The sequence below is a fragment of the Bufo gargarizans genome, unplaced genomic scaffold (genome assembly GCF_014858855.1).
Source record: "Bufo gargarizans isolate SCDJY-AF-19 unplaced genomic scaffold, ASM1485885v1 original_scaffold_1649_pilon, whole genome shotgun sequence".
Taxonomy (NCBI): Eukaryota; Metazoa; Chordata; class Amphibia; order Anura; family Bufonidae; genus Bufo; species Bufo gargarizans.
In genome coordinates, this window is record NW_025334454.1 from 314412 (window position 1) to 328787 (window position 14376).

At 44.4% G+C, this 14376-nt stretch overlaps 1 protein-coding gene across 1 annotated transcript in view; it reads left to right on the forward strand.

The window, feature by feature from the left end:
* LOC122923489 (proline-serine-threonine phosphatase-interacting protein 2-like) overlaps positions 1 to 14376 on the forward strand; it is a 131368-nt gene that overhangs the window by 103037 nt on the left and 13955 nt on the right. Inside the window, exons 10-13 of the mRNA XM_044274313.1 lie at positions 1805 to 1903; positions 2229 to 2325; positions 2743 to 2800; positions 4719 to 4753. Of these exons, the coding sequence (XP_044130248.1) occupies positions 1805 to 1903; positions 2229 to 2325; positions 2743 to 2800; positions 4719 to 4753 (289 nt within the window). The remainder of the gene's footprint in view (positions 1 to 1804; positions 1904 to 2228; positions 2326 to 2742; positions 2801 to 4718; positions 4754 to 14376) is intronic.

Genomic DNA, 14376 nt, shown 5'->3' on the forward strand with positions numbered 1-14376 from the left:
AATCATTCATTTCAATGGATCTGCAAAAAAAAAAACGCAAGGTACTCCGTAAGCCTTCAGTTTCCGTTCTGTTCAAAGATAGAACATGTCCTATTATTATCCGCATAACGGACAAGGATTGTACTGTTCTATCAGGGGCCAGATGTTCCGTACAAAACGGAATGCACACGGACGTCATCTGTATTGTTTACGGACTGCAAAATACTGAAAAAGCCATACGGTCGTGTGCAAGAGGCCTTAGGGTGAAAAGTAGTTCATGGCTCAAACACTTCAGGACTCATGCACATGACCATATGTATTTTGTGGGCCTCCAAAAAACGATCTGCAAAAAATACGCATGACGTCCCGGTGCATTCTGTATTTCGCAATACTGAACAGCTGGCCCCTAATAGAACAGTCCTATCCTTATCCGTAATGCGGACAATAATAGGACATGTTCTATTTTTTTGTAGAACGGACATACAGAAACGGAATGCACACGGAGTAACTTCAGTTTTTTTTTTTTTTTTTTTTATAAAATGGTTCCGGGTACGGTCCGCAGAAAAAAAAACGGACACGGAAAGAAAATACGTTCGTGTGCATGAGCCCTTAAGGACAGATACCACTTCTCCTTTTTGAATTCACTCCTGGTTTTGGCTTTGAAAACTGCATAAGGAAACCTGACCGTGCGACTGCACCCTGACAATGCCAATATATGCGACTGTCATTAAAGGGGTTGTGTCATGTCAAGCATTGGTGGCATATCGCTAGGATATGCCACCAATGTCTGATAGGTGCAGGTCCCACCTCAGGGTCCCCCAGCTATCTCTGAAACAGAGCCAGCAAAGAGAAGGAGAGCGCACCGCGCATGCACAGCTGTCATTCACTTCTAATGGAGTTCCGAAAATAGGCAACTGTTTGGAAAGTCCCACAGAAATGAACGGGAAGCACACCGGGCAAGTGCGACTACTGGTCCATTCACTTTTATGGGGCTGATGGAATTAGCCGAGACAGTACTGGGCTACTTTCAACAGTCCTATAGAAATGGAGGGCGGTCGCACATATTGCGGGCTCCCTTCTAGAGAAAGGGATCCTCTGGGACCCGCACCTATCAAACATTGGCGGCATATCCTAGAGATATGCCCCCAACGTATGAGATGACACAACCCCTGAATGAACTGCTCCCCCATATGCCCGGAACCCTCACACACAATGTACTTACCTGGCTCCCCGGCACCCGCTTCTGACGCTGCTGCATCTCCCTGTGACGCGGATGAAAACACCCGGCATCAGGGAGGGTCAGCCAATAGCAGACATTGACAGGAACGAGCCTCCCTAGCATCACCCGCGATGCTAGGGAGGCTCATTCCCGTCACCACCTGCTATTGGCTGCCCCCCCCCCCCCCCACGCTGGATGTTCCGCATGACAGGTAGATGCAGCATTGTCAGAAGCGATGCGGGTGTCGGGGAGCCAGGTAAGTACATTGTGTGTGAGGGGCCGGGCCTATGAGGGAGCATTTCATTCAGGGGTTGGATAACCCCTTTATTGTCACACAACTGTTAAGGTAATCGTGATTTTACGGAGCCGCACATGTCTGTACTGGCCTTTATACTAAGTCATGAGACCCCTGGACGAAGGCACGCCGAAACGAGCGTTGGGGTAGCGCCATCCTGGGTGACATAGCACACGGTCTTTTTTGGTGAGTCTTTGCTCTTGATTTCGGATATTTTATACCTAGTTATTACTGAGGTTTGCTCTCACTTCATTCAACATGCACTTGCAATGCAAACCCTGTTCCAACTTTTTTTTCCATCTTGCTTCCAGTTCTTTGAGAACCAGGAGTGGGACCGGATAAACTATTACAGGAATGCGGCGTGGACGCACGTCAATCAGCTGTCCCAGCAGTGTGTCACCACCGATGGGGTAAGAGACATTTCTCACCTACTTCTATGGAGATGAGAAAATGGAGACAAATGGGGGTCATTTATCAAACTGGTGTAAAGTAGAACTGGCATAGTTGCCCATAGCAACCAATCAGATTCCTCCTTTCATTTTCCAAAGGAGCTGTCCAAAATGAAAGGTGGAATCTGATTGGTTGATATGGGCAACTATGCAAGTTCTACTTTACACTAGTTTGATGAATGATCCCAAAAGTGACTGTACCTACCTGCAAGAGAGGGAAGAGGAGCACTGGTGGTAACGTGTGAACTCTGCTCTACCCCCTGACATGCGGCTCTCTCCTTTCTAGATGTGTGAAGAGGTGCGGAGAGTGCTGGAGTGCTGCAGCATAGAGAAAGACATAGAACAATTTACAGAAGGCAACCGAACAGGAGATAAACCCCCAGGTATGACCCAGCGCCTGCAGAGACTGACCGCGGGGTGCCATAATGATATAAACCAGACAACACCTCTGACAGCATCGTATGGCATTATAATGATTTATAATTCTGTGTGTCCCTGCCAGACCTCGAATCTACTGAATTATTCTCATATAATGGCGTCAGTGTAATATAGCAGATAGAGGTCTGGAAGGGACACAGCATTATAAATCATTATACCAGAAGAGGTCAGAACAGGAAGTCACGCAGCTTGTTCCCTGCATTGACCTCGCTCATCGGAAACTAGCCTTAGACGATTTAATATGGTGGTCAGGAGAAGGTGACAGTGGTGCCGATCACTTGCTGCTGCGGAGGGTAATTTCTGCCTAACTAATTTCTTCTGTCTCCCAGCTCCTTCATAACTTTATATCACTTTATTTTTAGCCCCCATTCCCTATGAGAACTTCTATAATAACCAGAGGAGCACAACACCAGTGATAAGGTAAGACCCCCGGGGTCCTGTACATAATTCTGTACCCCAAGTGTCAGCGTGTCATTATCCTGTACCCCAAGTGTCAGCGTGTCATTATCCTGTACCCCAAGTGTCAGCGTGTCATTATCCTGTATCCCAAGTGTCAGTGTCATTATCCTGTACCCCAAGTGTCAGCGTGTCATTATCCTGTACCCCAAGTGTCAGCCTGTCATTATCCTGTACCCCAAGTGTCAGCCTGTCATTATCCTGTACCCCAAGTGTCAGCCTGTCATTATCCTGTACCCCAAGTGTCAGCGTGTCATTATCCTGTACCCCAAGTGTCAGCGTGTCATTATCCTGTACCCCAAGTGTCAGCGTGTCATTATCCTGTACCCCAAGTGTCAGCCTGTCATTATCCTGTACCCCAAGTGTCAGCCTGTCATTATCCTGTACCCCAAGTGTCAGCGTGTCATTATCCTGTACCCCAAGTGTCAGCCTGTCATTATCCTGTACCCCAAGTGTCAGCGTGTCATTATCCTGTACCCCAAGTGTCAGCCTGTCATTATCCTGTACCCCAAGTGTCAGCGTGTCATTATCCTGTACCCCAAGTGTCAGCGTGTCATTATCCTGTACCCCAAGTGTCAGCCTGTCATTATCCTGTACCCCAAGTGTCAGCGTGTCATTATCCTGTACCCAAGTGTCAGCCGTGTCATTATCCTGTACCCCAAGTGTCAGCGTGTCATTATCCTGTACCCCAAGTGTCAGCGTGTCATTATCCTGTACCCCAAGTGTCAGCGTGTCATTATCCTGTACCCCAAGTGTCAGTGTCATTATCCTGTACCCCAAGTGTCAGGTGTCATTATCCTGTACCCCAAGTGTCAGTGTCATTATCCTGTACCCCAAGTGTCAGTGTCATTATCCTGTACCCCAAGTGTCAGTGTCATTATCCTGTACCCCAAGTGTCAGTGTCATTATCCTGTACCCAAGTGTCAGCCTGTCATTATCCTGTACCCCAAGTGTCAGCTGTCATTATCCTGTACCCCAAGTGTCAGCTGTCATTATCCTGTACCCCAGTGTCAGTGTCATTATCCTGTACCCCAAGTGTCAGCTGTCATTATCCTGTACCCCAAGTGTCAGCCTGTCATTATCCTGTTACCCAAGTGTCAGCCTGTCATTATCCTGTACCCAAGTGTCAGCGTGTCATTATCCTGTACCCCAAGTGTCAGCGTGTCATTATCCTGTCACCCAGTGTCGCGTTCATTATCCTGTACCCAATTGCGCGTGTCATTATCCTGTACCCCAAGTGTCAGCGTGTCATTATCCTGTACCCCAAGTGTCAGCGTGTCATTATCCTGTACCCCAAGTGTCAGCGTGTCATTATCCTGTACCCCAAGTGTCAGTGTCATTATCCTGTACCCCAAGTGTCAGTGTCATTATCCTGTACCCCAAGTATCAGTGTCATTATCCTGTACCCCAAGTGTCAGTGTCATTATCCTGTACCCCAAGTGTCAGTGTCATTATCCTGTACCCCAAGTGTCAGTGCATTATCCTGTACCCCAAGTGTCAGTGTCATTATCCTGTACCCCAAGTGTCAGCCTGTCATTATCCTGTACCCCAAGTGTCAGCCTGTCATTATCCTGTACCCCAAGTGTCAGTGTGTCATAGAAACATAGACTGTCGGCAGATAAGAACCATTTGGCCCATCTAGCCTGCCCATTATCCTGTCCCCCAAGTGTCAGCGTGTTATACTGTCCCCCAAGTGTCAGTGTGTCATTATCTTCTCCCCCAAGTGTCAGTGTCATTATCCTGTACCCCAAGTGTCAGTGTGTCATTATCTTGTCCCCCAAGTGGGCAATACCTAAGCAGCTGAAACATCCATTATGAATACTGCTATAATGCTTTCCCTTCTATGTTGCTGCACATTATATGCGTTGTTGGTCTTTTCCAGGCGAGGCCCACTGCAGACTCCCAGCACAGCGTCAGGTGAGAGCTTGCAAGGTCATCGATTTCCATTGTGCAGTTTGCCAGTCAAAGTGTCCCATTTCTTCTATTACAGGTGAAACTCGAAAAATTAGAATATAGTGCCAAAATCCATTTATTTCAGTAATGCAGATTAAGTCCTCATGCACACAACCGTTGTTGTGTCCCGTGTCCGTTGTTCCATTTTCCGTGATTTTCTGCGGACCCATTGACTTTCAATGGGTCCGTGGAAAACTCGGCTAATGCACCGTTTGTCATCCGCATCCGTGATCCGTGTTTCCAGTCCGTGAAAAAAATATGTCCTATTTTTTTTTTTTCACGGACAACGGTTCGCGGACCCATTCAAGTTAATGGGTCCGTGAAAAAACACGGAGGCACACAAGATTGTCATCCGCGTCCGTTTTTTTTCCTATCATTTGCATGGCAAACTTGACTTAGATTCTTTTTTACTTTCCTTCATGTCTGGAGATCCTCCAAAAATAAAGGAAGACACACGGAAACAAAAACGGACACGGAACAACGGAACCCCTTTTTGCGGACCGCTAAAAAATACTGTCGTGTGCATGAGGCCTAAAAGGAATTGCATTAATGCAGCTTAAAATTAGTGAAATTTTGTGAAAAGGTTCAATATTCTAGGCTCAAAGTGTCACACTGTAGTCAGCTAAATAATCCATACCCCCTGAGCAAAGGGGACATCAAAATTGAGACTTTGGGGTTTTATAAGCTCTAAGCCATAATCATCCAAATTATAATAAAGGCTTGAAATTAGGGATGAGCGAACTCGAACTGTATAGTTCGGGTTCGTACCGAATTTTGGGGTGTCCGTGACACGGACCCGAACCCGGACATTTTCGTAAAAGTCCGGGTTCGGGTTCGGTGTTCGTCGCTTTCTTCGCGCTTTTGTGACGCTTTCTTGGCGCTTTTTGAAAGGCTGCAAAGCAGCCAATCAACAAGCGTCATACTACTTGCCCCAAGAGGCCATCACAGCCATGCCTACTATTGGCATGGCTGTGATTGGCCAGAGCACCATGTGACCCAGCCTCTATTTAAGCTGGAGTCACATAGCGCCGCCCGTCACTCTGCTCTGATTAGCGTAGGGAGAGGTTGCGGCTGCGACAGTAGGGCGAGATTAGGCAGATTAACTCCTCCAAAGGACTTGATTAACTGATCGATCTGCAGCTGTGGATCATTGAGCTGCTGATCCTCAATTGCTCACTGTTTTTAGGCTGCACAGACCGTTTGTCAGTCTCATTTTTCTGGGGTGATCGGCGGCCATTTTGTGTCTTGTGGTGCGCCAGCACAAGCTGCGACCAAGTGCATTTAACCCTCAATGGTGTGGTTGTTTTTTGGCTAAAGCCTACATCAGGGTGAAGCTGTCACACCAAGTGCATTTAACCAGCAATAGTCTGTTCATTTTTTGGCCATATACAAAATCAGGGGCAAGCTGCGCCTGTCACCAAGTGCATTTAACCCTCAATGGTGTGGTTGTTTTTTGGCTAAAGCCTACATCAGGGTGAAGCTGTCACACCAAGTGCATTTAACCAGCAATAGTCTGTTCATTTTTTGGCCATATACAAAATCAGGGGCAAGCTGCGCCTGTCACCAAGTGCATTTAACCCTCAATGGTGTGGTTGTTTTTTGGCTAAAGCCTACATCAGGGTGAAGCTGTCACACCAAGTGCATTTAACCAGCAATAGTCTGTTCATTTTTTGGCCATATACAAAATCAGGGGCAAGCTGCGCCTGTCACCAAGTGCATTTAACCCTCAATGGTGTGGTTGTTTTTTGGCTAAAGCCTACATCAGGGTGAAGCTGTCACACCAAGTGCATTTAACCAGCAATAGTCTGTTCATTTTTTGGCCATATCCCAGTCTAATTCTGTCACTAAATCCATACCGGTCACCCAGCGCCTAAATACTAGGCCTCAAATTTATATCCAGCTAAATCTGTCCCTAGTGCTGTAGCTGGGCGAGTTATTTAGTGTCCGTTCAAGCACATTTCTTGTTCTGGGTTGAAATACAATTCCCAATTTAGCAATTTCATAATTTAGTGGTTCCTGCTATATCAGAGCTCTTTGAAATCTATCCCAAAAAGGGTATATAATATTGAAGGTGCACATAGGGTCATTCAGAGTAACTTCACACACACCCGCTACTGTGTATTTCCAAGTCTAATTCTGTCACTAAATCCATACCGGTGACCCAGCGCCTAAATACTAGGCCTCAAATTTAATTCCCTCTAAATCTCTCGTTACCCACCGCTGTACTGTTGTTGCTGGGCAAGATATTTAGTGTCCGTCAAAGCACATTTTTTGTTCTGGGTTGAAGTACAATTCCCAATTTAGCAATTTCATAATTTAGTGGTTTCTGCTATATCAGAGCTATTTGAAATCTATCCCAAAAAGGGTATATAATATTGAAGGTGCACATAGGGTCATTCAGAATAACTTCACACACACCCGCTACTGTGTATTTCCAAGTCTAATTCTGTCACTAAACCCATACCTGTCACCCAGCGCCTAAATACTAGGCCTCAAATTTAAATCCCTCTAAATCTCTCGTTACCGTTGTCCTGTTGTAGCTGGGAAAGTTATTTAGTGCCCGTCAAAGCACATTTTTTGTTCTGGGTTGAAGTACAATTCCCAATTTAGCAATTTCATAATTTAGTGGTTCCTGCTATATCAGAGCTATTTGAAATCTATCCCAAAAAGGGTATATAATATTGAAGGTGCACATAGGGTCATTCAGAATAACTTCACACACACCCGCTACTGTGTATTTCCAAGTCTAATTCTGTCACTAAATCCATACCGGTGACCCAGCGCCTAAATACTAGGCCTCAAATTTAATTCCCTCTAAATCTCTCGTTACCCACCGCTGTACTGTTGTTGCTGGGCAAGATATTTAGTGTCCGTCAAAGCACATTTTTTGTTCTGGGTTGAAGTACAATTCCCAATTTAGCAATTTCATAATTTAGTGGTTTCTGCTATATCAGAGCTATTTGAAATCTATCCCTAAAAGGGTATATAATATTGAAGGTGCACATAGGGTCATTCAGAATAACTTCACACACACCCGCTACTGTGTATTTCCAAGTCTAATTCTGTCACTAAACCCATACCTGTCACCCAGCGCCTAAATACTAGGCCTCAAATTTATATCCAGCTAAATCTGTCCCTAGTGCTGTAGCTGGGCGAGTTATTTAGTGTCCGTTCAAGCACATTTCTTGTTCTGGGTTGAAAGTACAATTCCCAATTTAGCAATTTCATAATTTAGTGGTTCCTGCTATATCAGAGCTCTTTGAAATCTATCCCAAAAAGGGTATATAATATTGAAGGTGCACATAGGGTCATTCAGAGTAACTTCACACACACCCGCTACTGTGTATTTCCAAGTCTAATTCTGTCACTAAATCCATACCGGTGACCCAGCGCCTAAATACTAGGCCTCAAATTTAATTCCCTCTAAATCTCTCGTTACCCACCGCTGTACTGTTGTTGCTGGGCAAGATATTTAGTGTCCGTCAAAGCACATTTTTTGTTCTGGGTTGAAGTACAATTCCCAATTTAGCAATTTCATAATTTAGTGGTTTCTGCTATATCAGAGCTATTTGAAATCTATCCCAAAAAGGGTATATAATATTGAAGGTGCACATAGGGTCATTCAGAATAACTTCACACACACCCGCTACTGTGTATTTCCAAGTCTAATTCTGTCACTAAACCCATACCTGTCACCCAGCGCCTAAATACTAGGCCTCAAATTTAAATCCCTCTAAATCTCTCGTTACCGTTGTCCTGTTGTAGCTGGGAAAGTTATTTAGTGCCCGTCAAAGCACATTTTTTGTTCTGGGTTGAAGTACAATTCCCAATTTAGCAATTTCATAATTTAGTGGTTCCTGCTATATCAGAGCTATTTGAAATCTATCCCAAAAAGGGTATATAATATTGAAGGTGCACATAGGGTCATTCAGAATAACTTCACACACACCCGCTACTGTGTATTTCCAAGTCTAATTCTGTCACTAAATCCATACCGGTGACCCAGCGCCTAAATACTAGGCCTCAAATTTAATTCCCTCTAAATCTCTCGTTACCCACCGCTGTACTGTTGTTGCTGGGCAAGATATTTAGTGTCCGTCAAAGCACATTTTTTGTTCTGGGTTGAAGTACAATTCCCAATTTAGCAATTTCATAATTTAGTGGTTTCTGCTATATCAGAGCTATTTGAAATCTATCCCTAAAAGGGTATATAATATTGAAGGTGCACATAGGGTCATTCAGAATAACTTCACACACACCCGCTACTGTGTATTTCCAAGTCTAATTCTGTCACTAAACCCATACCTGTCACCCAGCGCCTAAATACTAGGCCTCAAATTTAAATCCCTCTAAATCTCTCGTTACCGTTGTCCTGTTGTAGCTGGGAAAGTTATTTAGTGCCCGTCAAAGCACATTTTTTGTTCTGGGTTGAAGTACAATTCCCAATTTAGCAATTTCATAATTTAGTGGTTCCTGCTATATCAGAGCTATTTGAAATCTATCCCAAAAAGGGTATATAATATTGAAGGTGCACATAGGGTCATTCAGAATAACTTCACACACACCCGCTACTGTGTATTTCCAAGTCTAATTCTGTCACTAAATCCATACCGGTGACCCAGCGCCTAAATACTAGGCCTCAAATTTAATTCCCTCTAAATCTCTCGTTACCCACCGCTGTACTGTTGTTGCTGGGCAAGATATTTAGTGTCCGTCAAAGCACATTTTTTGTTCTGGGTTGAAGTACAATTCCCAATTTAGCAATTTCATAATTTAGTGGTTTCTGCTATATCAGAGCTATTTGAAATCTATCCCTAAAAGGGTATATAATATTGAAGGTGCACATAGGGTCATTCAGAATAACTTCACACACACCCGCTACTGTGTATTTCCAAGTCTAATTCTGTCACTAAACCCATACCTGTCACCCAGCGCCTAAATACTAGGCCTCAAATTTATATCCCTCTAAATCTCGTCCCTACCGTGTCTGTTGTAGCTGGGCAAGTTATTTAGTGTCCGTCAAAGCACATTTTTGTTCTGGGTTGAAGTACAATTCCCAATTTAGCAATTTCATAATTTAGTGGTTCCTGCTATATCAGAGCTATTTGAAATCTATCCCAAAAAGGGTATATAATATTGAAGGTGCACATAGGGTCATTCAGAATAACTTCACACACACCCGCTACTGTGTATTTCCAAGTCTAATTCTGTCACTAAATCCATACCGGTGACCCAGCGCCTAAATACTAGGCCTCAAATTTAATTCCCTCTAAATCTCTCGTTACCCACCGCTGTACTGTTGTTGCTGGGCAAGATATTTAGTGTCCGTCAAAGCACATTTTTTGTTCTGGGTTGAAGTACAATTCCCAATTTAGCAATTTCATAATTTAGTGGTTTCTGCTATATCAGAGCTATTTGAAATCTATCCCTAAAAAGGGTATATAATATTGAAGGTGCACATAGGGTCATTCAGAATAACTTCACACACACCCGCTACTGTGTATTTCCAAGTCTAATTCTGTCACTAAACCCATACCTGTCACCCAGCGCCTAAATACTAGGCCTCAAATTTAAATCCCTCTAAATCTCTCGTTACCGTTGTCCTGTTGTAGCTGGGAAAGTTATTTAGTGTCCCGTCAAAGCACATTTTTTGTTCTGGGTTGAAGTACAATTCCCAATTTAGCAATTTCATAATTTAGTGGTTCCTGCTATATCAGAGCTATTTGAAATCTATCCCAAAAAGGGTATATAATATTGAAGGTGCACATAGGGTCATTCAGAATAACTTCACACACACCCGCTACTGTGTATTTCCAAGTCTAATTCTGTCACTAAATCCATACCGGTGACCCAGCGCCTAAATACTAGGCCTCAAATTTAATTCCCTCTAAATCTCTCGTTACCCACCGCTGTACTGTTGTTGCTGGGCAAGATATTTAGTGTCCGTCAAAGCACATTTTTTGTTCTGGGTTGAAGTACAATTCCCAATTTAGCAATTTCATAATTTAGTGGTTTCTGCTATATCAGAGCTATTTGAAATCTATCCCTAAAAGGGTATATAATATTGAAGGTGCACATAGGGTCATTCAGAATAACTTCACACACACCCGCTACTGTGTATTTCCAAGTCTAATTCTGTCACTAAATCCATACCGGTGACCCAGCGCCTAAATACTAGGCCTCAAATTTAAATCCCTCTAAATCTCTCGTTACCCACCGTTGTACTGTTGTAGCTGGGCAAGATATTTAGTGTCCGTCAAAGCACATTTTTTGTTCTGGGTTGAAGTACAATTCCCAATTTAGCAATTTCATAATTTAGTGGTTTCCTGCTATATCAGAGCTATTTGAAATCTATCCCAAAAAGGGTATATAATATTGAAGGTGCACATAGGGTCATTCAGAATAACTTCACACACACCGCTTACTGTGCATTTCCAAGTCTAATTCTGTCACTAAATCCATACCGGTGACCCAGCGCCTAAATACTAGGCCTCAAATTTAATTCCCTCTAAATCTCTCGTTACCCACCGCTGTACTGTTGTTGCTGGGCAAGATATTTAGTGTCCGTCAAAGCACATTTTTTGTTCTGGGTTGAAGTACAATTCCCAATTTAGCAATTTCATAATTTAGTGGTTTCTGCTATATCAGAGCTATTTGAAATCTATCCCTAAAAGGGTATATAATATTGAAGGTGCACATAGGGTCATTCAGAATAACTTCACACACACCCGCTACTGTGTATTTCCAAGTCTAATTCTGTCACTAAATCCATACCGGTGACCCAGCGCCTAAATACTAGGCCTCAAATTTAATTCCCTCTAAATCTCTCGTTACCCACCGCTGTACTGTTGTTGCTGGGCAAGATATTTAGTGTCCGTCAAAGCACATTTTTTGTTCTGGGTTGAAGTACAATTCCCAATTTAGCAATTTCATAATTTAGTGGTTTCTGCTATATCAGAGCTATTTGAAATCTATCCCTAAAAGGGTATATAATATTGAAGGTGCACATAGGGTCATTCAGAATAACTTCACACACACCCGCTACTGTGTATTTCCAAGTCTAATTCTGTCACTAAACCCATACCTGTCACCCAGCGCCTAAATACTAGGCCTCAAATTTAAATCCCTCTAAATCTCTCGTTACCGTTGTCCTGTTGTAGCTGGGAAAGTTATTTAGTGCCCGTCAAAGCACATTTTTTGTTCTGGGTTGAAGTACAATTCCCAATTTAGCAATTTCATAATTTAGTGGTTCCTGCTATATCAGAGCTATTTGAAATCTATCCCAAAAAGGGTATATAATATTGAAGGTGCACATAGGGTCATTCAGAATAACTTCACACACACGCTTCTGTGCATTTCCAAGTCTAATTCTGTCACTAAATCCATACCGGTGACCCAGCGCCTAAATACTAGGCCTCAAATTTAATTCCCTCTAAATCTCTCGTTACCCACCGCTGTACTGTTGTTGCTGGGCAAGATATTTAGTGTCCGTCAAAGCACATTTTTTGTTCTGGGTTGAAGTACAATTCCCAATTTAGCAATTTCATAATTTAGTGGTTTCTGCTATATCAGAGCTATTTGAAATCTATCCCTAAAAGGGTATATAATATTGAAGGTGCACATAGGGTCATTCAGAATAACTTCACACACACCCGCTACTGTGTATTTCCAAGTCTAATTCTGTCACTAAATCCATACCGGTGACCCAGCGCCTAAATACTAGGCCTCAAATTTAATTCCCTCTAAATCTCTCGTTACCCACCGTTGTACTGTTGTTGCTGGGCAAGATATTTAGTGTCCGTCAAAGCACATTTTTTGTTCTGGGTTGAAGTACAATTCCCAATTTAGCAATTTCATAATTTAGTGGTTTCTGCTATATCAGAGCTATTTGAAATCTATCCCTAAAAGGGTATATAATATTCAAGGTGCACATTGGGTCATTCAGAATAACTTCACACACACACGCTTCTGTGCATTTCCAAGTCTAATTCTGTCACTAAATCCATACCGGTCACCCAGCGCCTAAATACTAGGCCTCAAATTTATATCCCGCTGAATTTGAATACAATACATTGGGCCAAATAATATATTTGTTGTTGTGGTGAACCATAACAATGAGAAAAACATCTAGTAAGGGACGCGGACGTGGACATGGTCGTGGTGGTGTTAGTGGACCCTCTGGTGCTGGGAGAGGACGTGGCCGTTCTGCCACATCCACACGTCCTAGTGTACCAACTACCTCAGGTCCCAGTAGCCGCCAGAATTTACAGCGATATATGGTGGGGCCCAATGCCGTTCTAAGGATGGTAAGGCCTGAGCAGGTACAGGCATTAGTCAATTGGGTGGCCGACAGTGGATCCAGCACGTTCACATTATCTCCCACCCAGTCTTCTGCAGAAAGCGCACAGATGGCGCCTGAAAACCAACCCCATCAGTCTGTCACATCACCCCCATGCATACCAGGGAAACTGTCTCAGCCTCAAGTTATGCAGCAGTCTCTTATGCTGTTTGAAGACTCCGCTGGCAGGGTTTCCCAAGGGCATCCACCTAGCCCTTCCCCAGCGGTGAAAGACATAGAATGCACTGACGCACAACCACTTATGTTTCCTGATGATGAGGACATGGGAATACCACCTCAGCATGTCTCTGATGATGACGAAACACAGGTGCCAACTGCTGCGTCTTTCTGCAGTGTGCAGACTGAACAGGAGGTCAGGGATCAAGACTGGGTGGAAGACGATGCAGGGGACGATGAGGTCCTAGACCCCACATGGAATGAAGGTCGTGCCACTGACTTTCACAGTTCGGAGGAAGAGGCAGTGGTGAGACCGAGCCAACAGCGTAGCAAAAGAGGGAGCAGTGGGCAAAAGCAGAACACCCGCCGCCAAGAGACTCCGCCTGCTACTGACCGCCGCCATCTGGGACCGAGCACCCCAAAGGCAGCTTCAAGGAGTTCCCTGGCATGGCACTTCTTCAAACAATGTGCTGACGACAAGACCCGAGTGGTTTGCACGCTGTGCCATCAGAGCCTGAAGCGAGGCATTAACGTTCTGAACCTGAGCACAACCTGCATGACCAGGCACCTGCATGCAAAGCATGAACTGCAGTGGAGTAAACACCTTAAAACCAAGGAAGTCACTCAGGCTCCCCCTGCTACCTCTTCTGCTGCTGCCGCCTCGGCCTATTCTGCTGCTGCCGCCTCGGCCTCTTCCTCCGCCTCTGGAGGAACGTTGGCACCTGCCGCCCAGCAAACAGGGGATGTACCACCAACACCACCACCACCACCTCCGTCACCAAGCGTCTCAACCATGTCACACGCCAGCGTTCAGCTCTCCATCTCACAAACATTTGATAGAAAGCGTAAATTCCCACCTAGCCACCCTCGATCCCTGGCCCTGAATGCCAGCATTTCTAAACTACTGGCCTATGAAATGCTGTCATTTAGGCTGGTGGACACAGACAGCTTCAAACAGCTCATGTCGCTTGCTGTCCCACAGTATGTTGTTCCCAGCCGGCACTACTTCTCCAAGAGAGCCGTGCCTTCCCTGCACAACCAAGTATCCGATAAAATCAAGTGTGCACTGCGC